Source organism: Tenrec ecaudatus, chromosome 12, assembly GCF_050624435.1.
Source record: "Tenrec ecaudatus isolate mTenEca1 chromosome 12, mTenEca1.hap1, whole genome shotgun sequence".
Classification (NCBI taxonomy): Eukaryota; Metazoa; Chordata; class Mammalia; order Afrosoricida; family Tenrecidae; genus Tenrec; species Tenrec ecaudatus.
The window spans coordinates 27,243,459-27,270,840 of record NC_134541.1 but is presented as its reverse complement, the minus strand read 5'-3'; the positions used below and the strand labels follow the sequence as shown (position 1 = coordinate 27,270,840).

At 57.2% G+C, this 27,382-nt stretch overlaps 4 protein-coding genes across 4 annotated transcripts in view; 1 reads left to right on the top strand and 3 right to left on the bottom strand.

The window, feature by feature from the left end:
• Positions 1-8,390, top strand: part of MMP24 (matrix metallopeptidase 24) — a 57,638-nt gene extending 49,248 nt beyond the window's left edge. Inside the window, exons 7-9 of the mRNA XM_075563722.1 lie at positions 1,233-1,371; positions 2,541-2,807; positions 5,947-8,390. Coding sequence (XP_075419837.1) covers positions 1,233-1,371; positions 2,541-2,807; positions 5,947-6,284 — 744 coding nt within the window. The 3' untranslated portion in view covers positions 6,285-8,390. The remainder of the gene's footprint in view (positions 1-1,232; positions 1,372-2,540; positions 2,808-5,946) is intronic.
• MMP24OS (MMP24 opposite strand) lies at positions 7,850-9,386 on the bottom strand. The gene has a single exon (XM_075563723.1). It carries the CDS (start codon positions 9,249-9,251, stop codon positions 9,087-9,089), a length of 165 nt encoding a protein of 54 aa, XP_075419838.1. The 5' UTR covers positions 9,252-9,386; the 3' UTR covers positions 7,850-9,086.
• A 1,343-nt stretch (positions 9,387-10,729) lies between these two features.
• Positions 10,730-17,781, bottom strand: EIF6 (eukaryotic translation initiation factor 6). Its single transcript, XM_075563721.1, has 7 exons — positions 17,598-17,781; positions 17,369-17,487; positions 17,164-17,249; positions 13,807-13,982; positions 13,206-13,382; positions 12,846-13,027; positions 10,730-10,970 (listed from the first exon to the last, which is right to left on the bottom strand). Exons 2-7 carry the CDS (start codon positions 17,473-17,475, stop codon positions 10,961-10,963), a joined length of 738 nt encoding a protein of 245 aa, XP_075419836.1. The 5' UTR covers positions 17,476-17,487; positions 17,598-17,781; the 3' UTR covers positions 10,730-10,960.
• A 4,209-nt stretch (positions 17,782-21,990) lies between these two features.
• Positions 21,991-27,047, bottom strand: FAM83C (family with sequence similarity 83 member C). Its single transcript, XM_075527940.1, has 4 exons — positions 26,535-27,047; positions 24,162-24,329; positions 23,862-23,986; positions 21,991-23,410 (listed from the first exon to the last, which is right to left on the bottom strand). Exons 1-4 carry the CDS (start codon positions 27,045-27,047, stop codon positions 21,991-21,993), a joined length of 2,226 nt encoding a protein of 741 aa, XP_075384055.1.
• Positions 27,048-27,382: the final 335 nt, after the last annotated feature.

Genomic DNA, 27,382 nt, shown 5'->3' with positions numbered 1-27,382 from the left:
AGCTTCACTGGGTGCCCAGTGCTGTTCTAGGCAGGCGCCCCATTCTGCTTCTCAGCCTCCAGTATTCCTCCTGCATGCAGATCACAGCGCCCTAGTGCCACAGTGAGTACGAGTTGGGCTGAGATCCGCAAGGTTGGCAGTTCAAAACCACCAGTCACTCTGCAGGAGGAAGACAGGGATTTCTACTCCCGCAAACAGGGAAGGTCTTGGAAACTCACGGGGGCAGGCATACCCTGTCCTATAGGGTCACTGTGAGTTGGCATCGACTGGATGGCAGGGAGTGAGGTGAAGCACTTTGTCCCAGAAGGAACCTGGACTCACCCTGATGTGGGTCAGGCGGGAACTGGCTTGCTTTCGGCCATCTATGCCTTGTAGGGCAGGGCCGGACCCTGTGAAGGGCAGTGGGTTCAGGATCAGCCACCAGCCTAAGAACCAGCCCTGCCCTGCCCATGTCAGCGGCTCTCTGCTGCCCCCGTGTGACCACTCCAGGCCCTACCTCTTCCCTGCAGCTCCTCCACACCTCCCCTTCCTAGCTGGGCCTAGGCTCTGGGTTTCTCTTGTCCCTCTGTGACCACCCCCCCCCCCTGTATGTCCTATCCCCCCAGCAGGGGTGGGAATGGGAGCAGAAAATCCCTTCCTCTACTCCCAGCCTGCTGCCCTGCCCTGGGCGGATCATTTACCCCTCCGTTGTCACCCATCCAATGGGAGTGTCCATCTCCTGCCTTTTTCCGTCCTGTAACAAAAACTTCTTGATCCTCAGCCTGGGTTCCAAAATGACCCAAACTCCCATCTCCCTTGCCTTCAGGCAACTCCCAGCCCCATAGGGGAGCTGGCCCTGGGACACAGCATTGCAAGAAGGGTGATGGAGATGCCCAGTACCAGAGGTAGAGGAAGACTGACTTCCTGGAGGATCAGGAAGGTGAAGCCTTGGAGGCAGGGGGCAGAGCCCTGCCTAGCTCATGTGGAGGCATGGGAAGGGAGGCAAGGCTGGGTGCTAATCTGGAGCCAGGTTGTCCAGGGCCTGGCATGCGCGCGTGCCTGACCAGAGGGCATCAGAGCTGGCCCTGTGGGCAGCAAGCTCCCCCCGCCCCAGCGGCAAGTTCATGGCCCTGTCTCCCTTACAAGGCCTTGAAAGGAAGCAGTAGATTCCAGGGAGCTGGGCCTGCGGCAGTGGGACTATGGAGTAAGTGGCCGGCTCAGAGACGGAACCTACCATGCCCTTCTCTCCCCAGGATCGCTGGTTCTGGCGCCTGCGCAACAACCGGGTACAGGAGGGCTACCCCATGCAGATCGAGCAGTTCTGGAAGGGACTGCCCGCCCGCATAGATGCAGCCTACGAGAGGGCCGATGGCAGATTCGTCTTCTTCAAAGGTAAGGATGGTGGCGGCCTGTGCCATGAAACCACTCTGGCCGCCTGCAAACTGGGGGAGCTGGACAGAAGGCAAAGGCCCTCACTGCAAAGACCCACTGCCCCACAGAGACTGGTGAGGTCCTGCAGGCTGGCAAGCAAGCCAGGGAGGGCACAGGGCAGGAAGGGCTCGGTGGGAGTAAGTGTCCAGCCAGGTAGGTGTTGGGCCTGTGCAGGTGAAGTAGAAGGTGAGGCAGGCCGTCTGAGCCCCCGTCCACTCTATAAGAGCGCTGAGGGCAGAGGTCACAGGCTGGCTCGGCCAGGGGAGGCAGAGGAGGAGCGAAAGGTCAGTCACGTACACTGGGTCAACCTCCTGCTCCATGGTCTTCCCTCGATGAACTCCCTCCGACTATCCCCAGGGTGTACCAGACACAGAGGGTGAGATGTGGGGAAAGAGGAGTCATGTGGCAAAGGGAAGTGGTGGGTGTCCTTTAAAGGGCCCCGTGGCAGCCGTGAAGGCCCCATGCTGGAGAGCTATGCAGAGCGGTCTCGAAGGCAGTGTGCCCACAGGGCTGTCAGCCCAGGGGTGGTCTCCATCCATTGGGCCATGGTGGAGACTCCACTCCAGCTGGAGGGCTTCAGAGCCAGCTAGAGGGCCAGTGGCAGCTGGGAAGGACAGAGGGAGGGACGTGTTTCTAAGCAGGAGGCTGGGACTGGGGCCCACCGCGTGGAGGGCGTGGTGAGGCTAAAGAAGAGACCTGGTGTGAGGCTGACTACTGAGAGGGGGACGGAGGGGCAGAGCCAATGGCGGGAGTTCTTGTTGGGAACACAGGGCAGCCGAGGAAGCCAGTGGAAGGGTGGCTTTGGGTTCCTGCTGCAGAGTGAGGTGTCGCCGAAGGCAGGCGTGGAGACCCCCAGGAGAGGTTGGGTTTGCCCCCTGGGGGGGGAAAGGGGAGATGGGTGGGTCATGAGCACGTAGGTAGCCCAAGGCCCAGGAGACATGGCTTGTCCTACACGCTTTACCTGCGTTGGGGGCCTCTTATCTCCCAGAGAGCGAGCAGGCCTCGGGCACCTGACCTCTGCCCGCTGCCGCAGCCCAGCGGAATATGGGAGAGGGCCACTGGCCACACAAGCCTGAGTGTGGGGACTGAGTGACTGGGGAAGGCTGATTGTGGGCCCCTCCTGACCACAGGTGACAAGTACTGGGTGTTTAAGGAGGTGACGGTGGAGCCTGGGTACCCCCACAGCCTGGGGGAGCTGGGCAGCTGCCTGCCCCGGGAAGGCATCGACACGGCTCTGCGCTGGGAGCCTGTGGGCAAGACCTACTTCTTCAAAGGCGAGCGGTACTGGCGCTACAGCGAGGAGCGGCGGGCCACAGACCCCGGCTACCCCAAGCCCATCACCGTGTGGAAAGGCATCCCGCAGGCGCCCCAGGGGGCCTTCATAAGCAAAGAAGGATGTACGTAGACCCATTGGGAATGGGGCGGTTGGGGACCCCGCGTGCTCTGCCCAGCTAGGACCCAAGTGAGTCCGCCCCTCCAATGTGGAGTCTGACCCCATCCTCAGCCCCCCCACCCCACCCCTGTGTCCACCCTCCCAGAGCAGAGGCAGCCAGAGCTGGGCCAGATCTCCCAAGTTAAACAGACCACCAAATAGGCAGACAGCAGGCGCGGGGGCCCACACGTCACCCTGACTCTGACTTGCTGGTTCCTCCTCTCCCCTGGGGTCGGGCAGCCCTCCCGCAGTTCACACCTGACAGGTAGATGAGAGGTTGGTGACCCAAACTTTCCGAGCGGCTCCCCATAGGAAGCCCTGGTGATGGGGTCCATGGAGATTATGGACTCGGGGACAACCGCTTGATGCCACGCCCCCACCGGGGCTACAGGTTTCGTATTATACCAAGACAGGTGGGACAAGGGCTGGGCGTACCCGGCCTTTGTCAGCCAGGCCGGCAGGGGAGGCAAGACCGCAGTTGACAAGCTGCGGCTCTCAAGCCATATGTGGCTCTGGCGGTACCTACATGTGACTCTGAAAAAACTGTCCAAGATTATTATTCAGTGAATGGTGATTTTATTTCTTTGTAATCTATATATTCATGGCTCTCAAATCATTTTTTAAATTGCCATGAGGGACAGGATTGGCTCTGCCAGCTCAGCAGTTTGCCGACCCCTGGGCTAGATCGTGCCTCATCAGTCTTTTCTCATCTGGCCAGCCGGAAGTCTCGGACCCGGGCACCAGTGACTCCAACGGCTCTGGTTTCACACTGATGAGGTGTGAACAAAGTCTTCTTGTTTTCTTTTGCATGCTATGGGCACCTCACCCACACACCGTACAATTCGACAGTCCAGTCGCAAAACCAAGTCCTTCCCCAGGATCTCAGCCTCGGGATGAGATGCAGACATGCTCGCGGGGCACCTAGGTTTGCAAAACGCCCTCTCTCCCCTTTTGCCCCCCCCCCCCGGCCGAGAGGAAAGACAAGGGCCTCCTGGCTGGCCTCTGACCAGCCACAGAGCCGCCATTGGCAGGGCTGGTTCACAACGGAGGCTGCCTTTCAGAGACCAACTTCATTCCTTCAGACACAGTGGTCCTACTCCAGGTGTTACCAATTTGGGAAAAGCAGGGATTCTGAGTGGTCCACAGGTGTTTGGGGATAAAAAAATGAGGGACATACCTCTTTCCCTGATGATCATTTTCCTGTGAGCTTCAGGCAGGCCATCAGACACCCACCTGCCGTTTTCCTACCAGGCGAGGTTTCTCAGGAGGAGGGCTGGGTCTTGCTGAATGCAGAGTGGGCTTCCATCCAAAGCACAGACCGTCTGGGTGCCCACCCACCTCTCTCACTGACTGTGACATTCTTTTTTAAGTTTTACTGTGAGTTGGGTGAAGGCGTTCAGAGCAAGTCTGCTTTCCACTGGACCATCCACAGCACATTTGTTTCCTACCAGTGACTGCAATCCCTACGGAGTAGCCTCACTTCACCTGCTTCCTTCCTCTTTCCTATTTCCCATCCTGCTTGCTTCTTTCTTCAGCCTTTGGAATGGTGCCCTTGGCTAAACGCTGTCCTTTGGATCTCAAATAGCTGAATATTCTCAGGGGTACATACCTCCCTCGTTATTGTTCTCCAGAGAGACCTGTCGGCTGTTTGGCTCAAAATGAGCCACTGGGGTTGAGTTCAGATCAAGGCTTGAAAGGGGGCCTCTGCTTCGGGCTATAGTCGCTGGGACCTTCGCTGGGGGACCTTCTGTCCGACCAGTCAGCCTGGTCTCTTTGATGACTTTCGAGTTCCGTTCCACATGTTCCGTCCACTCCATCCAGGACCTGCGAATGCGGTCCCTGCCAGCGCAGTTGGTGATGGCAGCTGGGCACTGTCTAGCTCTTCTCCCCTCAAGAGTATGGGGGTACGAGTCATGGGGTCCATTTGCCCTTGGTCCGACTGTGCCTCGGCATCTCTGATGCTCTTCATGCTGGCTTCCTCAAGACAGCTTAGAGGCCCCTTCCCCAGCTTTTAAACGCCCCCATCGAGACAAACGACATAGATTTTCCCAGTGTTATCTACAAAATTGGGGTAATGATGGTCTCCACCTCAGAGGGCTCTGGGGAGGATTGCATCGGAGACATGATCTGATACATATGGGGTGTGCGCCAGTCCCACAGCACCGAGCACACAGTCCTCCCCTGCCAGTCAGCCTCCCTTGTCGGTGTGTTTCATATGCAACATGAGGGTTCCTCCCTACATCCACACACAACGCAGAGCCCATGTTTCGTGCTCCAGGCTGGGGACTGAGCAGTGGACAAGATTTGCATAACAGTCCCTGGCTCCCCGTCCAGTGGCAAAACCCCAACGTGGTGGTCACTCACAAATGCTCTGAGGGAAGGAGAGGCAGCTGGCAGAGGGAGGCTTGTTGGGGAGGGGCGGCTAGGAAAGGGTTTCCAGGGGCTGCTGGTAGCAAATCCAAAGGCTCTCCTGTGGTCCTGCTGCTCTTTACAAACGTTTGAGAAGCGCCTCAGTGACAGGTGACATCAAGGACCGTGACCAATGAATGCCCCAGCCAGGGTGAAGAGTTGGCCAATGAGGAGTCCGAGCAAGCAAAGGCCCCCAGCAGGGCCCCAGACACCCTGCACGTGCCCTGATAGATGCACAGCCAACATTCCCATGATCCTTGCAGGGGGGGGGGCATTGTCAAGGCAGGGGGACACTTTGCTCTCTGAACCCTTGGCTCCGGCTGCAGCTGGCCTTGGGCCCCCAAGCTTAGCCACCTGGTGTGTGAGGGAGGCCCACGGACATGGTATGGCAGGGCTGTGACTGACACCTGCCCCAGGTGGAGGTCTTTTCTGGGAAAAATTGAACAATGTCCCAATTCTACTTAAGGGCCCCAGGTGGGGTGGGTGGGGGGTTGTCCCAGAAGTGTTGAGAATCCAGGGTGGGCATTCAGGCCCTGGGAGCCTCCTCTGCTGCTTATGCAGGTCACCATCCCCACTCCAGCCACCCAGTTTCCAGGGCATCCTCTTGGGTGACCCAGTGACTGGGGCCTCTGGCCCAGGCCCAGGAAGGTGCTGGACGCTGGCAGGAGCCCTGACCCTGGGCTCTGTCTCTGCAGATTACACCTACTTCTACAAGGGCCGGGACTACTGGAAGTTCGACAACCAGAAACTGCGGGTGGAGCCGGGCTACCCGCGCAGCATCCTGCGCGACTGGATGGGCTGCAACCAGAAGGAGGTAGAGCGGCGGAAGGAGCGGAAGCTGCCCCAGGACGACGTGGACATCATGGTGACCATCAACGACATGCCCGGTTCCGTGAACGCCGTGGCTGTGGTCATCCCCTGCATCCTGTCCCTCTGCATCCTGGTGCTGGTCTACACCATCTTCCAGTTCAAGAACAAGGCGGGCCCGCAGCCTGTCACCTACTACAAGCGGCCGGTCCAAGAGTGGGTGTGAGCAGCCCCACGCTGTGTCCATTTGCTCTGGCCAGCCTGGCCCCTCCTCACCAGGGCCTGAGGGGCAGCTCCAGCCGCTGCCCACCTGGAGCCATCAGGGCCCTAGGCCAGGGGCCTTGAAGCTGAAGTGGTGGGTGCACTGGCCTAGGCTGAGGGCCTGGCAGGGAGAGATGGGGGCTGTATCCGGGGTGGGTGTCTGGCACCCAGCTGCCAGCCTTCTATCCTGGGTACACTACTCCCTGCTCAAGGGAAGAGCCAGGCCCCCTCGGGAGGGACCCTGCCAGGGTGCACCTCCGTGGTCACTGCATCTCAGCTAGCCCAGGAGGCACCAGAGCCCCATTCCTGGAGTGGGTTCAGCGCCCTCCGTGAGATGCTAGCCCTTGCTCTCTCGCCTCCAGCTGCGAGATGCCACCAGTCCCAGCCCCCTTTTGCCAACACCTGCTGGTCAGATGTCCCCCTCCCCACAAGCCCCACTGTCCTCCAGTGCTCCGGGATGCCTGCTGCTGACACGGTGGGCGGCGAGCCTAGGTTTCCCTGCTGACACAGCAGACCCCTCAGGAGACCTGCTCCCCAGGCTGGCCTCTCTGTGGAGACCCGGATTTCGGGCCACATGCTGAGGGCAGGGTTGTGGCGAATATTCAGTATTCCTGTAGTGAATATTGAAATGTCCTCTCACTCCTGTAGAAGACCCATTTTTCAAAGGCTGCTCGAGGGTTTCGGTGAAACAGAGGAGACGAGGCTCCTGTGGCCGCGGCCCTCCACCAGGTGGTAAGGACCAAGGTGCTGACAAGGCCACCATGGAGACCAGACCCCCCAGCAGCTGGAACACGACTCATGGAGTGACAGAGCTGGGGCAGTCCCCAGCCCCGTTGCTGGCTCCCACCCTCCACTGTTCCCCATTATCCCAGCCCTGCTCTGGCGGCTCAGGCTCCCCATCCAGTGGAGGAACCGGTGGCTCCAGGAACAAACATCTCCTGGCTTGGGGATAAGGGGCGGCCTTCTGAAGTGCACAGAGCCCACTGCCCCAGCTGCCCACAGGCACCGCAGTGTGGCAGCAGTGCTTATACCCTGAGCTTGGCCCTTCGTGTCCCAGACCGCCCCAAGGCTAGGGCTTCCCCTTTTGACCCATCTGGGCCCCGACCCTCACTGTCTTTGGCAGAAACCCCCAGGACTCAGCTCCCCTGACTTCAACCCCATAGATGATGCCCTACTTCTCTCTGGGGAGCCCTCGGCAAGACCAACAGGCTCAGTGATGCCTACTGGCTCTTTCTGCCAAAGCCGGAGGTGGTCCTCTGATGCTGTCCTCGCCCCCTGGCCTGGCACGGGACTGCCCCGCTGTTCAGCCTCTGGGCTTTGGGTGGCTTCCCCTGTAGCACAGCCAGGGACTCCTGCTGCCCTGGGAGCTGCCTCAAACAAAATCTCCCTTGTCCACAGGAGCCAATGTGGGTTATTGTCCCATCATCATCTTCATCCACGTTTGTTCTCATTTTGGCCAAGGGCAGGCTCCCTAGGGCAGGGGCGGGGAATGACTGCAGAGATATTAGTGATTCATAGGTTTGTACAGTGTTTTATACTTTGCAAAGCACTTTATTAGCTCACATCTGTCCATTCACATGAAACTCACACAGGCCCTGGGAGGCTCAGGGTGACTGTCATCATGTCCTTCCCTTAGATGAAGCACAGATAGGTTCTGTTCCTTGCCCAGGCCACCCAGTGGGCTCTCTGGGCCTGTGTCCCCACCTGTGGAGCCCTGTAGGGTCCAAGGCAGCAGGGTCCCAGGTGAGATCAAAATGCCCCTTTGTCACCTCCGGGTCACCCTTTTTGCTCCACCGGCCCCTCTCCACCCCTCAGGTTGGTGCTCTCAATTGACAGCTCTAGGCCCCGCAGACTATCAGATCTTCCCAGGCCAGCTGAGTGTGAGCAGGAGATGGAGGTAGGGGCCAGGCCTGGAGAGGGCGGGCTTCAATCTAGGGCTCTCCTGCATTGTGACCATCTGTTTGTGCCCCCAACCCAGCACAGGGGAGGGGTGACAGACGGACAGCGGGGTAAAGCACTGGGGGCCCCAGAGCCCAGCTTCCCCACAGCCTGGGGACATCACAACATTTCAGCGTCGGTCACATTTTAAACTGATCAGCCTTTGTATAATGTTTTTTAAATCATTTCTAAATAAAACAAAAACACAGGTGTATCTATCACTTCCCTGGGGCATGGGGACAGGAACCTGGCTCAGAGTGGTGGCCAAGAGAAGCTTCCGGAGCAGGGGAAGCAGGGCGATTCGGTTGTCCAGGAGCGGCCTAAGCATCTGTCTCCCATGCCACGAAGCAGCCATCAGGCGTCCCCCTAGGGGTGGACATCAGTGGGGTCAGGGATACAGCTTCATGGGGCTCCAGGGTGAGAAGCAGCAAGCCCTCCACGGCAGGGGCTGGAAGGATGCCTTGAAGTGAGGCAGGCCAGAGAGCCCAGTTCTGTGCAAGAGATGGAGGGCGTCCGCAGGTCTGCAGCCTCGGGGTCTTACCAGGGGCCCTGGCTGGTTCCGGAAGCCGGTGGCAGGGAGTAGAGGATTCTGTACTGTCACGGGTGAGGGAACAGCAGCTGTGACCTGAAAACGGGGCAGCCCCAGGCTCAGAATGGTTGGCGGTGGCCGCAGGAGAGACTTCCAGAAAGCTGAGATGGGGCCCTGCCTCGACTTTTTACCCCGTGGCCTCTTTAAGTTCTCGGTCCATCTCTAAAGGGCGCCGGGGCGAGAAGACGGGGTCTGGCCGGGCGGAGGGCGATGAGGACGACAGGCTGATGGACGGCTGAATCAATACCAGGGCGTGCAGGTGATGAGGAAGCGCACGTCGTCCAGCGGCCCCCACGGGCCCTCCAGCCGCACCCAAGGGTGGGGCTCGGGTGGGGGCCGCTCGGGGTTCTCCGGGGCGGCGGGCTGGGGCTGCGGCGCTTCCGGGGTGCTCTGGCCGCCGCCCATGGTCTGCCAGAAGCGTTCTCGAGGTCTCAGCTCAGAGCACCCTAACACTAGCCCCTGGCCGGCCCTTTACAGCACGATCCGAGCGCCTGCGAGGGCGGGTCGCCGGAAGCAGCCGGTGTCGTGGCGTCACCACGCCCCGCCCCTCGGAGCGGAAGCGAGGGTCACGGACCCGAAGGGCGGAGTTGATCGGAGCCCCACCCACCATCAACCAGCCAATCTTACCCCGGCCCGCCAGGCCCCGCCCACACCCAGCCACCCAAACTCTCTAGGCTTCGAGCGCAGGGGACTCTACACCCTAGTGGTTCTAGTGTCCGGAACCAGGCAGTTCTGTCCGGCAAGGTCGCCGGGTCAGAATCGGCTGGATGGCAGTGAGCGATAGCCGCCCAAAGGCTCCCCGGTGGCGTTGTGGGTTAGGCATTGACCAGTGGTATAGACCACAGGCATTTGCCCTCTGACTGCCACGGAGTCAGTGCCCACCCCCCCCACTCCCCCACCCCCCAGGGCGACCCTACAGGGCAGGGGAAGAACTCTGGGGAGCAGAAAGCTGCCGCCTCCGCAGTCACAGCCCCAGTAGCCGCTCACTAGCCACCAGGTCGCCCGTATTTGTCAACACCCCCTAGCAAGTAAAAAAAACGAAACCAACCCTTTTGTATCCTAAGCCCTAATCCAGGATGAAAAGTTGCTAGGTGCCAGTCAGTTCTGACTCAAATGACCCAGTGTCCAACAGTAGGAAACCCTGCCCAGTCCTGTGCCACTGTTTAAGCATACTATTGCTGCCAGTGTCAACCCTGGAGTGGGCCTTCCTCTTTTCCGCTGCCCTCTACTTTACCAGGAATGATGCACTGCTCTTGCAAGCCCGCAACCAATCTTTCCAGCATCCCCTTGGGGTGGGAGTACCACCCACTTAGGGAAACAAGCCACCAGTGCCCTATGGAGAGGGGCATTTATGAGATTTAAAGCAGGGTTGAACTACCCCGGGTGGGGTTCTGAGACAGTAATCCTTTACAAGAATCGAAAGCCTCCTCTCTGTGGAGAGCTGGTGGTTTCAAACTGCTAACCTTGCAGTTAGCAGCCCAACTAGTAACTCACTATGCCACCAGGGCTCCTGAAGCCTGTAGGTCATCATGTAGCTCTGTATCAACCCGATGCACTAGGTTGGGTTGGGTGCCCACTCAAGATGAGGGAAGAGCCTCCGAATTCGGTCTGCAGTGTCCAAGGTACTTACACCCCCTTAGGTCAAAGAGGACAAGACTGCCTTGCAGTCAGGAGGCCTCATCTGGGAGGGGGCTGGAGGCCCCACTTGAGGCCTTATTCAGAGTCCCTGGAGTTGGCGGGAAAGTCAGAAGTGAATTTTTCTCGAGGGGGAAGACGGGACACTTCCTTGCCGAAGAGCTGGCTGGGAGGGGGAGAGAACGGTGGAAAGGTGGCGTAAGGGGTGAGGTGTGTGTAAGGGGTCTGAGGCAAGCAAACAGCACATGTTCAGAATGGCCAGGGGCAACTGCCCTTTAATAAGGTGACACAAAACTGCAGAGCCCTCAGCCAGGAGCCACAGGGCCCAACAGCCAACACTGCATGACAGGCGTTTATAGTGCTGCTACATCAAGAGATGGGCACAGGCGAAGGCAGGCTGAGCACAGGGCTCGCTGCCTGTCAGCTCTGCCGATGCCCTACAAGCACCTGGTCCAGCCCACGGAGCGCATGCAGGTGACTCAGGCGAGGCTGGAGAGAGAAAGGAGAACACAGTCAGAACTGCTTCCCAGAGCACACCCACCCCACCCTCCACTCCCCAATGTGCACCTCCGCCCTCACCCAGGATCCTTGCTCCAGCTCAGTCCTTCAGAACCCCGCCTGCGGCTCCACAGCTAAATGCATCCAAGCACCACCTTTCCAGACTAGATCGACCTCCCCACATTTACAGAACTTACTCCCTCCTCGGGTGGCTCAGTTCTCCCACCAATTTGTTCACACTATTACCAGTCATACAACAGAGCTCCAAGGGCAAAAGTCTGTTAGACATCAGACAAGGGGACGGGGGGGGGGGGGGCCCGAATGAGGGTGGCACGTGCCTGGACCCCAAGTCCTCCCATGGGAATGAGGCAAGCCTTCTCCAGGGCCAGGACTCGCTCTCGGCACCACTAACCAGGAAGGGCTGCCCCAGAGACAGGTCAGGAGCACCTACAGACGCGTTCTTAGGGTGATAGAAGACTGAGGAGGAGGCTTAAACATCCTCTCAACATCTTATTCAAGGGCTTGTGGGCATCTCAAACTCAGCATGTCCGTGACCACCGAAGCTACCTCAGTTTTCTCCTTTCCAATAATCAGCACCACGCAGGCCATGGATGGTGACAGGCAGGCCTTCTGCTCTATCTCAGTGCCACTGTTTCTAACCCATCAAGCTAACAGTTGTCCTTTTTGAGCAGATACTGAAGTTACAGAAATTGCTTTTTCAGGTTGCTACAAGTTTTTTTTTAATTAAATGACTAATTGTTTAAGTACCATCTCTCTCCCAAGAGTCCACACCACTGCTGTAAGACACATAGTAGGGGCTCAACAAGGCACCCTGGTGGCAGAGCGGACTACACCCTGAGCTACTAACTACAGATTAGCCGTTCAAATCTACCAGCCACTCTGCAGAATAAAGATGAGGCTGTTTGGTTCTCGTACAGATTTAGTCTCAGGAACAAGGGCAGTTCGACTCTGCCCTAAAGGGTCAGCATGAGTCAGAATTGACTCGGCCACTGACCACAACAAAGCCATTTGCAGAGCCCTCCGGTGGCTCAAGAGTGTGGCAGGAACACAAACTGCCCCACAAGAACCACTGGGAAAGCCCATTTCAAACAAAAGTCACTTTCTATTTCTCCTTTCAGGACGTGTGGCCACTGTGCACTTCCAATCCACTCTGAGTACCTGCGGACAGAATCAGCACCCAGACACCTCGGTAGCCCCCTGGAGCCTTATTCACTGGGCAAATGAAGAGAAAGAACCAGGGAGGCTGAGCTGCGCTGTCACTGGGGCGTGCCTCACCTAAGGATTCCTATCACTGTGAAGGGCTTAGGGCCCCGGTGGGTATGGCAGCCCTTGAGCAGGATCCGCCATGGGGGGTAAGAGAGGGGACAGCCGAGCTACCAGCACCTGCTGCTCCCCAAGAGAACTTCAAGCCCATCCCCCACAAAATCTCAGAGATGGGGTCCAAGAACAGGTTTCCTTTTTTTCTCAAAACTGCCCAATCACACACACACACACACCATGACTGTGATTTGAGGTGATAGCCACCCCCAACCAGTCCAAGAGCTCTCCTAGGCACGGGGGTCAACACAGATTCCTCCCCACCTTCCCTCAACCAACAGAAACCCCCACACCAGCCAGTGCCAACTCTGAATTCCTGCAATGTGTAATCAAATGAACCACGTGACCGAGTAGGGAGTCCTTCAGTCTGCTTAGAGAGGGGACAGCGAGCAGAGGCTTCAGTTTGCTCCCCAGGTCCTGACTGCACGGCAGGACCCTCACCCACAAGGAGAGCCCCCCAAGAGGAACAGCTCCTATGCCAGGTGAGCACCACCCACTTCCCAGCCCCACAGCAAGAGAGGCCGGCACCTGTCGATGAGGGAGTCCCGCATGCTGGTGGCGATGGTGCTGGGCTGGGCTTCATTCAGCTTAAAGACACTCTCCACCACAGACAGCTCCGTGCTGGTTGTGTCCAAGCCACAGAAGGCACACCAGTCGTTGACCACCATCCCGGCGGCGATGACATCGCTGCCTCGGTTCACAGTGCCCGCCTGCCGAGGGAGGGACTCTATGTGGGTCATGGGTACATGATCCAAGTTTCTTCCCTAACTGATGAGGCCCTGCCCAAACCCAGCATCCTGACATGCAGCCCAACGGTGGCCCGCTACCAAGCCCCCGCCAGAGGGGCCTGCCTCAGCAGAAGGTCGGGCTGAGGGCTGGAGTGCTTACCACGAGGGGCACCTGAAGGAGAGAGGACAGCTCATCCTGGTCTTCAATTGAGGTCTTGGGATGCACCAGCCCCCCCTGATTGCTGAAGATGGAGTAGCTTCCTACGAGCACCTGGTCAGCCACTGTCTGTCTGAAGACTTCCACCTTGAGCACGTCAGCAAGGATCTCTTCCGTCTCCTGGCAAAAGACACCGAGTACAGGGGCTTGCAGGCCAAAGCAGCAAGGGCTTTCCATGCCCAGACCCACTCAGCGCTTGGTGGCCTGAGTCCCTCATTTCTCTGCCGTGTGGCTGCATAGGGGAGCCTCCCCCAGAGAGAAAAAGGAGAGCGTGCCTCATGAAGCCAGCCAGGCCAGTTCTGGAACTCAGAACAGCCAGCAGACTGGCCTGTGCCGCAATCAGTTGCTTCTTTTGGGCGCCCCCATTCTGAGGATGAACACCCCCACGGGGTCTTCCTGACACCGACCACAAGGGAGGTTCCCCATACAACTCTCACTTAATCCTGAGTGCCCTGGAAAGACACCCATAATTCCTGCCAGATAAGCAAGGGCAGCAACTAACTGGGTTAATCCCATGACTCATGGACAAATTAAACTGCCTCACCCTGTCCAGGTCTGGATGAACTAAGGCCACATAGTCGTTGCAGGTGGCAACATTGCCCAAGGCTGAGAGCCGCTCCTCCACCCGTCGGATCTGCACGGAGTCTGGGAGGCAATTGCGAATGTGCTGCAGCTCCTGGTCGGTGGTATTGTTGGGCACCAAGAGGCCATGCCTGTTCCCTGGAGGGCAAGGAGGGACCGTGAATCCTCCAAGATTCCCGCTGAGCCCAACTAGCTTCTCCAAGAGAGCTTTAGCCCAGACCCCTGCCCTCCCACCCTCTGACCCAAACATTCACCTCCCAGGGGGTCCAGCAGGCTCACCAGGCAGGCCAGCATTGGCCCAAGAGCCTGTCTCAACCCACCATGGCCACATGACCAGCAGCCCCTGGAGGAGAGCAAGACTAAAAGGCAAGGGTCTCGACCTGAGCTGTGTGTCTTGCTGCTTTAAAATGTAGCGAACCCTACAGACAAACACCTGCCGAGATGGCTGAAAATGAGAGAAAATTCAGAACCAAGTACTGATGACTGAAATGCTCACACACACTGACAAAAAGTATACACTGGCCAACCATTTAGAAAACACTCTGGCTTTCTCTGTGGCTGAATGTTACAGGTCCTGTGATCTAGCCCTTCTACTCCTGGGTATGCAGCCAACAGAAACCTGTGTATTCCGTCACACACACAACCACAAGCCCACCGCGATGGTTAGGGTTGTGGCCCGATGTGGCTGGGCCAGGACTCTCAGTGCTTTGACAGTCATCGGGCAACCAGTGGTCCAGGAGCCTGCATCTGTGTGTTGTCCTGGATCCTGGATCTGGCCTGTCATCACCTGACCTTCAGTTCTTGGGATCCCGCAGCCCCCAAAGCCCAGGAGCCACCTCCTGCCTGATGCCTGAACACAGACCTGGGACCTGCCATTCACTCCGACAGCACAAGTCACTTTCTTGAAAAAATGCTATTTCAATCTCCCTGTCTCTGCACACAAACAGAGGGAGTGCAGGCTCAAACAGGTTTGTGGCAAAACCCCGTTACCTTTTCATTCAGTTTTTCCACAAACTATCCGAAGCTCCCTCAAATATATACCTGTTTCACTGGTCTTGCTTTTCCAGAGACCTGGCGCCTAGCACAACCTCCCCATGTCTCCACAGAGGCAATCTTGCTGAGACCTCCACACTGACCGTTGGTGGCAGCAGACTACAGACAGTCAAGGTCGCCATCCTGGCACTCGATGGGTCTCCAACTTCAACCGTCCTGGGACATGTCCACCTGACAGCCCCCACAGGGACTGGGGGCCAAGTGACAATGCCGGTGCTCACAAGTCAGACTCCACCTCAAGCACAAGTAGCACTGAAAGGTCCAGTAGAAAAGACCCCCTACCTGTATGTCAGGACCCCTGGGAGACAGAGGCAGTTGATAGGGAGCAGTGTCCCTGCCAGGACTTTTCAGCCAGGAAGCACTTCATCAAGGGAAAACCCCCTTCTACATCTAGATCAGCGGTGGGTTGTGACCCCTTTGGGGTCGAATGACACTTTCACAGGGGTCGCCTAAGACCAACCATCGGAAAACACGTACTTCTGATGGTCTTAGGAACCGAGACACCGCTCCTCTATCCGTCTCCAGGCGGCTCCGCCCACATGCAGATACGCCCAGCGTGAAGACTGTTACCCATGCTATACAGTGCTTTAAGACAAATTTTCATTTATTTTTCATTAGAAATAAATATTTACAATATGTAATTACAGTATTTGTGATTAATCACTATGCATTGTTAAAATTTTAACAATGAAAATATACCTGCATATCAGATATTTACATTAGGATTCATAACAGTAGCAAAATGACAGGGATGAAGTAGCAACAAAAATAATTTTCTGGTTGGGGGTCACCACCACATGATGAACTATATTCAAGGGCTGCGGCCTGAGGAAGGCTGAGAACCGCTGCTCTAGATGCAGTGCCCTGTGCGCACACCCCTGGACTTCCCTTCCGCAGGAAAGCTTTTAGGAAACTAGTACAACAAAATGGCAAGCACCACACAACTTCTGTCTGTCTGTCTGGATTTTACCCTAAAAACACAGAACGCATTTTATACTTTCAATGAACAACTTCCAGGGAAAGGTACAAACTTTGGAAATGGTCTGGCCTTTCCTATATATTACATCCCTAGGCATGAAATGGAGTTAGACGACCAGAGGGAGAGCAGAGCAGCGCAATTTAGAATAGCCCAGAGAGACTGTTATGAACTCAAATGCCCACCGCCAGCAGATGGGTGAATCTACGTGGCCTATTTGTACCAAGTGCATGACAGCAGCAGCAACGAACAAACTCTAATTGTGCTGTGTCAACAATGACCACAACTCTGCCTATCCCTAGAAGGCCACCAGCCTGACCTTCTGAACCCTGACTGCTGCGTGTGGCAAACACACAGCGAGCGCCCGCTCTTCAGGCATGTGTCAGGGGCTAATGCCACGGTTGGGGATCAGGGTGCTTCACTGGAATCAGAAAACCGAAAAGGCCAAGGTTTACGAAACTTAAGGTTAAAAAAAAGTCGTTTACTTTAATAAAAAAAGCAAACTTCCACAGGACTCTGCTGAGCAGAGCTGAAAACAGGAAGTGACAATAAATGGGGAGACAGATTCCACTCAAAGAAAGGACCAATGGCTGGAGTCAAGAGTGCTGGGGAGGAAGGGGAGGGTAGAGTTGAAGGCGACCCAGAAATGTCAATGCAGAAGGAAACTAAAACCTCGAATAACTTGGCAGGAGGTCCCAGAGTCTCAGCCTGTCTTTCTGAGTCAGAAATAGACAAGAGGCAGCAGGCTCCCAGAGGTCGAGGGTGGGGAGACATGGAAATCCTCTGCCAAATTAGAGGTGAGTCACTTGGAGAGCCGCTCAAGCTCTCCGAGTCCTGGTCTCATTAGTCAAACTAAACCAATAATGTCTCTTACCTGGCAGGGTCTTTGTGAAGAAAGAATAAAATGCTGAAAGGGCAATCAAAAACCTAAACCAAACCCACTGCCATCCGGTCAATGCAGGCTCAGGGAAACCTGCGTGTGGGCCTGGGATGAAATCTTTACTACAGGTGCAATCTAATCTTTCTCCCAAAGGGCCACTGGCTGGTGGGCTCAACCCCCTGACCTGGCAGCCAACAGCTCCTGCATAGCCCAGAGTACTTGCTCTTGCGATCATTCTGTCCAAGTTTGCCGCCGAGATCGGCTGACACCCAGGCGGGGTCCTTTCCATCCCCAAGAATCTGGAGCTTCCAGAGTTGGGGAGGCCCCGGGTCCCTCTCGCTCCTCCTGGGGCTGTCCTGAACAGGTGCGGGGAGGCTCCTCTCCTCCCTCGGCGCCTCCACCTGCCTTACCCACACACATGCGTCCGATGATCCGACAGCCGGCGATGGACGCGTGAACCACGGGGATGGTTTCGGAGAGCTCACCCTCGAACACACTGCGGGGACATGGACTCGGCGGTCACGGCGCTGAGGGATCCGTGCCCTCCCGCGGCGGGCGCCCCCGGCTCCCAGCACCCCTCCCCGTCACCCGCCGGCCCGGGGCTCCGGCCCGCACCTGTAGAAGTTCTCCGATCCCCCGATGGCCACCAGGCAGTAAGTGTTGGTGAGCTTAGCAAAGCAGCCGATCTCACAATTGTTCTCGAAGGACGCTCGGACCGCCATGAGGCCTGGGAGCTGCGGGGCCGGGAGTTCGGGAACTGATTTTCTCACCACGCCGAGCCCCCCGGCCTCGGCCCCACGGGCCCCACCGCGACCCCGCCCCTCTCGGCCCCAGGAATCGGCACCTGAGACTTCGGGGTCCGCCCGCGGAGATCCTCCACACTGCCCGGCCCTGAGTGCTCCGGGCCCCTCACTGCCGCGGCGCCGGGACCGACTCTTGGCGCTTCGCTGCCCACCAGCTCACCACGCAATCGCAAGCTCCACACGCTACGAGCAGCTCCTTCCCCGCCCTCAAACACTTCCGTTTCCGCCCCCGCGCGGGGTACTTCCGGAAGCCCCTGGCGCAGGAACCGCTCGTGCGGCCATTCTAGCTCCAGCTTCCGGAAGGACTCTATGGTTGCCAGGTCCTCCTGGAAGAGACTTGGCCTGGTCACCTCACCCGCTGATAGCAGAGACATTTAGAATCTCTTCTTTAAAATATATATATGTTAGGGGTGTACATCACATGTACAATATAAGAAGATTTGTGCACTCATTTTCGTCTGGTACTCATCGCCCTTATCTCCCCTAACCGCACCCACCCCTGCCCTTGACTCCAGTGATATCAATCCTGTTACTGTCCATATAAATCCACCCATCCTGGGCTTTATATCCAGAAAATTACTCGTAATACACAAGGAAGCAATTAAACAACCACCAAAAAAATCAAGTGACTGGACAAAACTCAGAAAAACGTCCTTCCAAAAGAAAGTATAAGATAGTAAAAACTGAAACAACTTTAAAATGAGTCAGAAGTGAAATCGATTGATACAGTATGGCATTCGAATCTGACTACATCTGCCAGAGTCGACTTTACAATACACTCTGCCTGGACTAGGATCAGAGTGGATTCCTGGAAGTTTAATCTACTGGGGGCCCTGCAAATGGGTGTGGGCTTCCACTGCCATTCCTAGCCTTCTGCAAACAGGGTGTTCACAATTTAAGCTCTGATACCATTTCCTCTTTGGAATTTGGATTTTGTTATTTACATTCCTTAGATCACACAGGCGGTTGTGTTTCTTCTACGGGAACTTGGATGAAACCTCACTGCTTGATTTACGACAAGCCTTTAGGACCCCAGACACTATCCTTTCTGATAGCCAGGCACCATCTGGTTTCTTCACCACACTTTGCTGTGGCGCCCTTATCTTCAGTGATCTGAACATGTGAGAGCTCTTGACTGCTACTTCCAGGAGCACTGACTGTGGATCCAAGAAAGAGGAAATCCCAGACAACTTCGATCTTTTCTCCATTTATCACAATGTTACTCTTGGTCCACCACTTGTCTGTCAGTTTGTCATCGTATTCTGATGGCTTGTGAGTTGCTGTGACGCGGGAAGCTACGTCACTGGTATTTCCAATGTGAGCAGGATCACCCACAGTAAACAGGTTTCAGTGGAGCTCCCAGACCAAAAAAAATTAGAATAACCAGGCTGCCTCTGGCTCATGACTGAGCTTATTGATTTTATTGATCAGAAATACTGCCAGGCAGGAAAATCTTCCATCGTCTGTCAGCCTACACTTCAGGCAACACTCAGGAAGGTGCCGTGTGGGCGCCAGAGTGTGTCAGGGGGTCTGTGTTTTCCCCTTGCCCTCCTCATTTCCCCTCAAGCCCACTCAGTCCTGCCCTGGCCCTTTCTTCCCGTCTCCTGGGAATGCCACTTTATTCTTTGATCCTGACCCCACGCCTACCAGTGCCTCCCCCTACGCATTTCATTCTTGCCACCCTCCACCACCAGTTAGCCTTTAATTAAATGCAGCTCTGTCCTTTCGTCAACCTTCTATGCAATTAATCCTTGTCTCCAGGGGACTGAGTCTGATTCATTCCGCAGTCCTGTGTCCAGCCCAGGGCTGGGCACACAGCTTAGGTTCACAAGACACTGCTTCCCATGTGTGAGCGCACAGTCGTGTGCTGGGTTATGCACATATTTATGGTCTGTGGGCCCTCAGGGGGTCTAAAGTATGCACTGAGTGCTTTTACATGAAGTAACAAGAAGGATCGCTACTAGCCTCCAGTGCATGCGTGCACAAGTTTATTCCAAACAAAACATGCTTAAACATGTCTCTGTGACCTGTGGGTGGCTCAGTAATACACTGGTCTTACTCTCATTAGGGCACCTTCAGAAAATGATGATGATGGTCCAGTTCAAACAGGGACTCCTGCTGGGCTTATGAAACACAAGGGAGAGAGGTCAGCTTATGGCAGCTGGTATGGTTTTGTTTCTGTTCTTTCTTTCGGCGTCCAAAAGGGTACTCTCGGTGGGTTTTCTCAACACTGGGCACTCATGGGGCTTATTACAAAGACGGCTTTTCATTTGTAACATTTTATGTGAGTTAGGCGAAGGTGTACAGAGCAGATCATCAGTTTTACAATCAATCATTCAGACACATGTTTCAGCTCACTGGTGGCAATGCCCTCAGTGTCCCGTTACTTTGCCCACTTCCTCCCTGAGCCTCCTGTTGCCATTCCTCCTCCTCTCTGAACCCTCTGTTCTGTCCTTGGGCAAGTGCTGCCCTTTTGGCCAGAGGGTGACGAAGGGCCCTAGTCTTGGGGATTGGTCATGAAGGAAACAATTTTCTCGGCACAATTGCCCTGGTCTTTTTTCCCTTGGGATAATGCACCTGCTCCTTCGAGAATGGCAGGGGCTGTCCTAGTAGAATTGAAGGGTGAAGACTTCTTCAGAGGAAGTTTGGACAGATGGACAAAGTCTATAGACCTGAGTAGAGAATATGTTGAGAAACAATGCCTTCACAGTTTGATATTTTTAAATAAAGGTTTCTAGGATTTTGTAGCAAGACATTTTGACTTCTGTGTTGTGTATTCATTTAGCCAAGTGACATTCACTGAGTGCCTCAGAGTAGGATTCTAAGTACTTTGGCTTAGCTCATTGATCTGTGTGTGCATGTTGCGTTCATGTCTGGGGTGTGCAATTCGCAGGTGTGTGCCTGTCTGTATCAGGGAGGCATTTGGGCAGTACTGTGATGTGTGTATTTTGTGTCCTTGGGGACACAGGAACTGTGGCTAGTGTGTGTGCCCTGTGGGTCGGAAAGCACTATTTCGAGTCAGGCAGAGGCAAAGGTTTGGGTTCCTACTCAACCATGTACTTGGATCTGATTGCCAATGAGCCATGCCGACTCTGTGGGCCTCAGCTTCCGCATTTATAAAATCGGGATGGTGATACCACAGAGGGATGTGTCTGACATGAGGGTGGGGTTCCATTTCCGTGTGTGTGTGTGTGTGTGTGTGTGTGTGATGTAATACATGAGTAGGCCCAGAGAGTGTCTGGCTTGAATTCCTCAATCCTCTTCTCCTATGGTGAAGTGAAATTGCTTAATGTGGCTCCACTATCCATTCTACCCACGATTTCCCCCTCAATCGTGTAAATAAGATGTAGAGGGCCTTAATGCCGGGATTGGGCATTTTGCCATTCCGCTGGGTATAGGAGTGAACCATCTCAGAAACAAGCAAGAGAATCCCATGACCATCGAGAAAGAATGAGCCACCAGCAGAGCTCACAGGAGATCCCTGTCTAAAGTGGTAGAGTCACCAAAGGCACCAGAGGCCACAGCACCAACATCATGGGGCAGAGGAAAGCAGCAGCGCTGAGACCATGGGGCAGGGCAGAGGAGCAGCGCTGAGACCGTGGGGCAGGGCAGAGGAGCAGCGCTGAGACCGTGGGGCAGGGCAGAGGAGCAGCGCTGAGACCGTGGGGCAGGGCAGAGGAGCAGCGCTGAGACCGTGGGGCAGGGCAGAGGAGCAGCGCTGAGACCGTGGGGCAGGGCAGAGGAGCAGCGCTGAGACCATGGGGCAGGGCAGAGGAGCAGCGCTGAGACCGTGGGGCAGGGCAGAGGAGCAGCCTTAAGATCATAAGGAAGAGTAGGGAGCTTCCCAACCCAGTAAACATGGCAGAAGCCAAGATGCCACATGGCTGTGAGACTGAGGACCAGAAAGAGATGTGCCTGCCAACATGGCTGAGAAGGGACATTGTGGACAAAAGAACTGCCTCATTAACATTTTGTAACCTGCTCAGCCTCACTGCCATCGTCAATTCCATCTCATGGTGGCCCTGTAGGACGTGACAGAAGCACCCCCTTGGGTGTCTGGGACTGGGACTCTTCCCAGGGTAAAAAGCCTCATCTTTCTCCCTGGAACAAACGTAATCATGGGTATTGGCGTGTCATCGAGTCACCAGAGCCAGTGGAGAAGTGAGCACCATGGGCGGGGCAGTTGGCATCAGAACAGGGTAGAGGAGGATGGAGGGCGGAGGCAAGTCTGGCCTCGGCCTCAGAGGAATCAGCTTTGGGCAGATGTGGCATTAACAATGTGCCTTCTCCTCGGGGCAGCTCAGGGGAGATCAGATGTGGCCCCCATGCCAATTTTCTCACCTTCCCTGTGGCTCCTGTGCTCCGAGTCTGGGACTGGAGCAAGGCCAGCGTCTCCGTGGGTAGAGGAGTGGCCTGTCCCTGCTGAGAGCTGAGCTAGATGTCAAAGCGACTTCGGAGCAGCTTGAACTTGTTGTACTTGGTGATGAGGTCCAGTTTGCTGTGGCCCAGGGTCAGCCGCTTCTCGTCCCCATACAGGTCGTTGCTACCATTGGGATGGCCACCTGGGAGAGCCCTAGAGAGGGCGGCTTCAGGCCCCTGCCTGGCCCCCTGAAACTGGTGATACTTGGTGATGAGGTCCAGTTTACTGTGGCCCAGGGTTAGCCGCTTCTCGTCCCCAGAGCTCACTCCAGTTTTGTGAACCACACTGGGGCTGGGGAGACCGTTGGGCCCAGGCCCCTCGCCACGGAATGGGCCAAATTTGGTGATAAGGTCTAGCTGGCTGTGGCCCAGGGTCTTCCGCCACTCATCTGGCTCCTGTTTGCGAGGCCTGGCTGGGGGGCTGGTCTCAGGGGCCACTTTGGGGCCCCGGACTTTGGAGAACTGTGCCAGGAGGTCCAGCTGGCTGTGGCCTGGGGACAACCTTCTGTCCTCTGCTATCCGATCACTCACTCTGGGTGAGCTTGACTCAGGGGTGCTCCCGGCACCTGGGACCCGGGGGAGGAGGTCCAGCTGGCTGTAGCTCTGGCTTGGGGATGCCCTGCTGTCCTCTGGGACCTGCTCACCAGGCTGAAGGGAGGCTGAGCTGAGGGTCACCCCGGAGTTGGGAGCTGCTGCTTCTCGGGCTTTGGGGAAGGGGACCAGGAGGTCCAGTTGGCCACGGCTGTGACTCAAAGATGCCTTCTTCTCATCTACTGTCTCCAAGGTTTGACCAAGCCCTCGGCGACCTCGTGGGGGGCTGGGTGCCTGGCTTCCTGGGAACCCATTCTCTGGGAGCCTAGACAGACCCGGGCCACCCCGGGAAAAGGGGAAGAGAGGGCGTGGTCGGGACAGCAGAGATGAGCCCACGGCCAGGCTCCCGGGGCTAGGGCTGTGGTGGTTGAGAACAGGGGAGGACTGGGACAACGGGGAGGCCCCCAGCTTGCCCAGGTTGGCCTTGTAGAGCCCAGGAGGGCAGCTGTGGTTAGGGTCTGACAGCTGGCGTTGCAAGGGGTGCTGGCTATTGGCCTCACAGCGAGCAGGACCGGGGGACGAGGACCCCACGCCCCTGTCGCTGCAGCCCCCTGGGAGAGCGAGGTAGGAGGAGCGGCCCATCACAGGCGAGCGCTTGACACTGCCGAGACTGACGCTGGACCGAATCGAGGACGTGGGGCTCGGGATGGCAGGCCTGAAGGCCAGGGCCACCTGGGGAGGGCGCGGTGCCCGGGGCGACAACCGTTCCTCGCCACTGCAGAAGCCCTCCACGGGCTGAGACTCGGCATAGAGGCAGCGAAACTCGCGATCGAAGTCTTCCACGATGCGGCCCCTCAGCTGCAGCACCATGCTCGTGTGGGCCTGGCTGCACAGCCAGGTGAAGCTGGGGCAGAGGGGCGGCGTCAGGGCCTGCCCGCGTCACAGGTGGGCTGGATGGGTGCGGTGGGGTGGAGCAGGAAACCAGGCTAAAAGGCCACCCCCCCTCCCCAGCCGCGAGGTCCCCCATGGTGCTAGGGACAGACGGGGGGGGGGGGTTTCTGACCCAGGATCGCCCAGCTTTCGAGCACCTTGCTGAGCGGCCCCGGGGCAAAGGGTGGCCCAGCTCAAGGTCTCGAGGTCCCCATCTGTGAAATGGGCGTGGCAACATCGCCGGGAGCCCCTCCCCTCTCCACCCCCAGCTCCAGTTGACCATAGTTCTTCTCTAGGCCAAGGCCAGGAAAGCAGTGACTAGGGCGCCCAAGGGGCACAGCGTCTGCCCACAGTGTGTCTACAAGGATGGGTGACAGAGGGCGACATCCCAGGGCTGACGCCCCCACCCCGCCCGCTGCACTCACCTGTAGCTGCCCGTCACCACCTGCTCACAGTCGATGATGACGAACTTCTCCAGGGCCTGCCCGGTGACTCGGCGGCCCGCCTTGCTACAGTACGTGTCCCCACACGTGCTCCGCACTCGAATGTTCTGGACCAGGGCGGGAGGATGGGGGTGACCTTGACAGACTGGGGGCTCAAGCCTGTGGGCCCATGAGTTCTCCCCTCCCACTGGCCCCCAATGCCTACTGGCAGCGCCACAAAGGGCTCTCCTGTCCCTGCCCTGCCCCGCCCTGCCCCCCTGTCACCACTTGCCCCTCACTGACCAGCAGGTGCCCTCCGTTGAGGTCCATCTTGTAGCACATCTCCAGGAAGTGCCTTAGGTGCTCCTGAGCCAGGAGCAGGTAGACAGGGACGCCCCGGCGGCCAGAGGCCTCCATGAGGTCACACAGCAGTTCCATGTCCGTGAACACGTCCATCACCACAGCCACCACCTGGAGGAGGGCAAGGGGGACTGCTCATCCTGGCCTGGGCCTGGACAGGGGCTGAGAATCAGGAAGCCAGAGCCTGGCCTGGGAGGGTCTTTCTCAGTGACCTAGCCCAGGGCTGCTTTAACTTGGGGACAGGGAATTTTAACCTCTTGAAATCTCAGAAGTCGTCTGAGAGTTTCCGTGGCTAGAGTGCCTATCTGTAGTGACTTTTCCAAGGCATCTCTGCATGCACTGTGCTGGTCTCTGGCTCTCCACAGAGGGGACGGCCGAGTCAGTGGCAGAGTGGGAGTGAGGCAGACACGGAGCTCAGACCCAGATGCCCAGCTCTCCGCACCCCCCACCAGCACTAGCCCTTGTTCCAGCTTGTCGGAGTTTCCCCTCTCAAGGGTCCGAGTCCCAAGCCAGGTTCTGGGGTCTCCCATGCCTTTCACCAGCCATGCCTCAGTTTCCCAGTGAAGCTGTAGAGGTCTGACACAATCTCCATGGAATCTCTCACCGAATAGAACGGGGCTGCCTGCTCAGCCTCTGCTCCGTACACAGGCTGCCTCCAAGGGGCCTGGGCAGCCCCTGGTATCTTCCCACCGCCCAGCTGTGCCTGCTGGGAGATGCTCTTCTCCCAGGGAAGGCTGAGGCAGGAGACGCAGAGTGGAGCCCGCCAGCTCAGCAGCCAGACTGCACTGGGATCTGATCTGGACTCTGCTCTGCCTGGCTTTGGGCAGAGTGGCTTCACCCATGGCAGCCTCTGCTTCCTCATCTGTTAAATGGCAATGATGACAGTCGTGTCTGGAAAGAGCTCCACGCCCAACACGCACTCGGTAAACACATGTTTCTTCTCTGTTTGTTGCCTTCTGAGTGAATCAAGACCCTGGGGTGTAGGGAAGGGTTTCATAGGGCCACCAAAGGCCCCCCGAGCAGGAGCCTGACTCCTAGCCCCAGGGTGGAGGGGTCCAGATGCAGGGGGACACTAGGGGAGTAAGTTCAGGCAGGAGAGATCAAAGGGCAGCAGTACTGGCAACACCCTCCCTAATAACCCCATTCCATGCCAATCTGGCCCTAGCCCTCCCCTGCCTGGGGCACAGACAAGCTTGCTGGGGAGGCGCTGGTACCCTTCCCCCGGAGGTCTGGAGCAGAAACCTTCCCAACCGCTTCCTCAGACAGAGGTCATCTTAGCCAGGCCCCTGCCTCCAGAGTTCAAGAAGTCAGGGCTCTGCAGTGAGGCTCTGCTGGCCCCTGGCTGCAGACACTTACACCCTTTCCAAGAGCCACCAGGCTTCTGATGCTCCTGTTCTCTGTTCTCCTTCCCCTGCTCCTCCACCCTGAGCCCGCCCAGCAGCGCCTAGTCCCCTTGCCCTGACTGTGCAGAGCTAAAAGCCCAGCCCTCAAGGCCTGTGCCCAGTGCCCCCGCCCTGCTCCAGCCCTGGCTAGCATGGTGCTGGTGGGCTGAGGGGCTGCTGGGATTAGCCAGGGTTGGGAGTGGGTAGGGGGAGGTTTAAACAATGGCTTCCTCTCGTCCAGAGTCCTATGCACCCGGAGAAAGGCCGAGCCCCTCTCTGGCCTCAGTTTCTTCCTTGTTAAGCCTGGCTCCAAAGGGTGTGTGTGTGTGTGTGGTGGTGGGATATCCTTGATGGAGTCCTGGCGGCCCCTCCCCACTTCTAAAAGAGGGCTTCAGAGTGCTCATGGGATAATGACATGAAGAGATCATGGAATTCTTCCAGGAACGTTTTGAACCCCCTTGTATGTTATCGGCGGTCTTCCTTGTTGCCCCTCTCTCCATTTTATTTGCTTGTCTGCAAGAGTAGATACAGCCAACCATGCCGCAGTTTCCCGCGTGCACTTCATCGACACCAGTCACCTTCTTCGAGTTGTCCACTCATTCTCAGGCGCTGCGGACAAGTTCTGAGCTGCTCCTCCGTCATTAACATGTCCTCGCTGCCCCTGAAGTTCCTTATCTAAACTGTTGCCAGTTTGACTGCGGATCAATCGTTCCTAAGAGCGCACAATCCTTGGACTTATCTAGCCACTTAAGCTGAAGCCTCCTTCAGGAGCCATAGTTCCCTGAGTGCCACAGGGCCACCAAAGGCAGTAAGACACATGCCAATCTTCCAGAGCTTGTCATCCACCAGCCGCCAATGCTGCCCAAAACTGCTGTGTGACCTTGGGCGGGTCCCCCTGGACCTCAGTTACCACCTCTGTGAAATGAGTGCTTACCGTGCGGGCCTGACTGAAGAGGAAGCGCAGCAGGTCCTTGATATTCTTGGCCTTGTCCCGCTGGAAGTGGACCACAGCCTGCGTGGGGCTGAAGCCCGTGGCCTGTGGCACCTCGGGCCAACCCAGGTCCAGATCCGGGGGGTCTACGTCAGAGACCATGGGGAAGTAGGTGCCTGAGGTGACTTCGGAGAGCAGGCTGAGGCGGTCCGGCCCTGAGGCCTCAGGTCCCTGGGCCTCCCCAAGCTCGGGGCCTGCCCGCACATGGCTGGTCATGTAGTCCACATCCAGGGCGCTTAGGAAGGGCAGCTCCCGCTCCTCGGAGATGACCTGCAGGTAGGCAGCCTCTCCCCGCTCCAGGAGGGCATCAGCTGCCAGCCTGGCAGCCTCACTGTGCCGCAGCACCAGGGGTGAGGTCTCCCGCCACCACGGCCGCTTCAGCTCTTCCACCCGGCCCCTCAGGGGTCCTGCCATGCCCTGAGCTCCCAGGCCCCCAGGCCCTAGGCCTCCGTACATGCCTCACCGCTCACCTGCCAGCCAGCTCCATGGCCTGTGCCCCAACCTGGCTGCAGTAGGAAGAAGGCACTAACAGAACCGCCTTCTGCCTGCCCACCCTTCCTTTGTGTGTGGCAAGATCCCTAAGCTGCTGCTACCTTAAGTCAGAACCAGACTCCACCCCATTGCCCCTGGCCTGGAGAACCTGTCAGGTCAGCCCATCCGTCTGCCCACTGTTGGGACTCGCCCGCCTGGGGAAGCAGCCGTGCCAGGCCCTGAGCACTCCCACCCCAAACCCATCCCAGCATCTCCTGCCCCATTCCCACCAGCCTGCTAGCAACTTTCCCCAAAGCCCT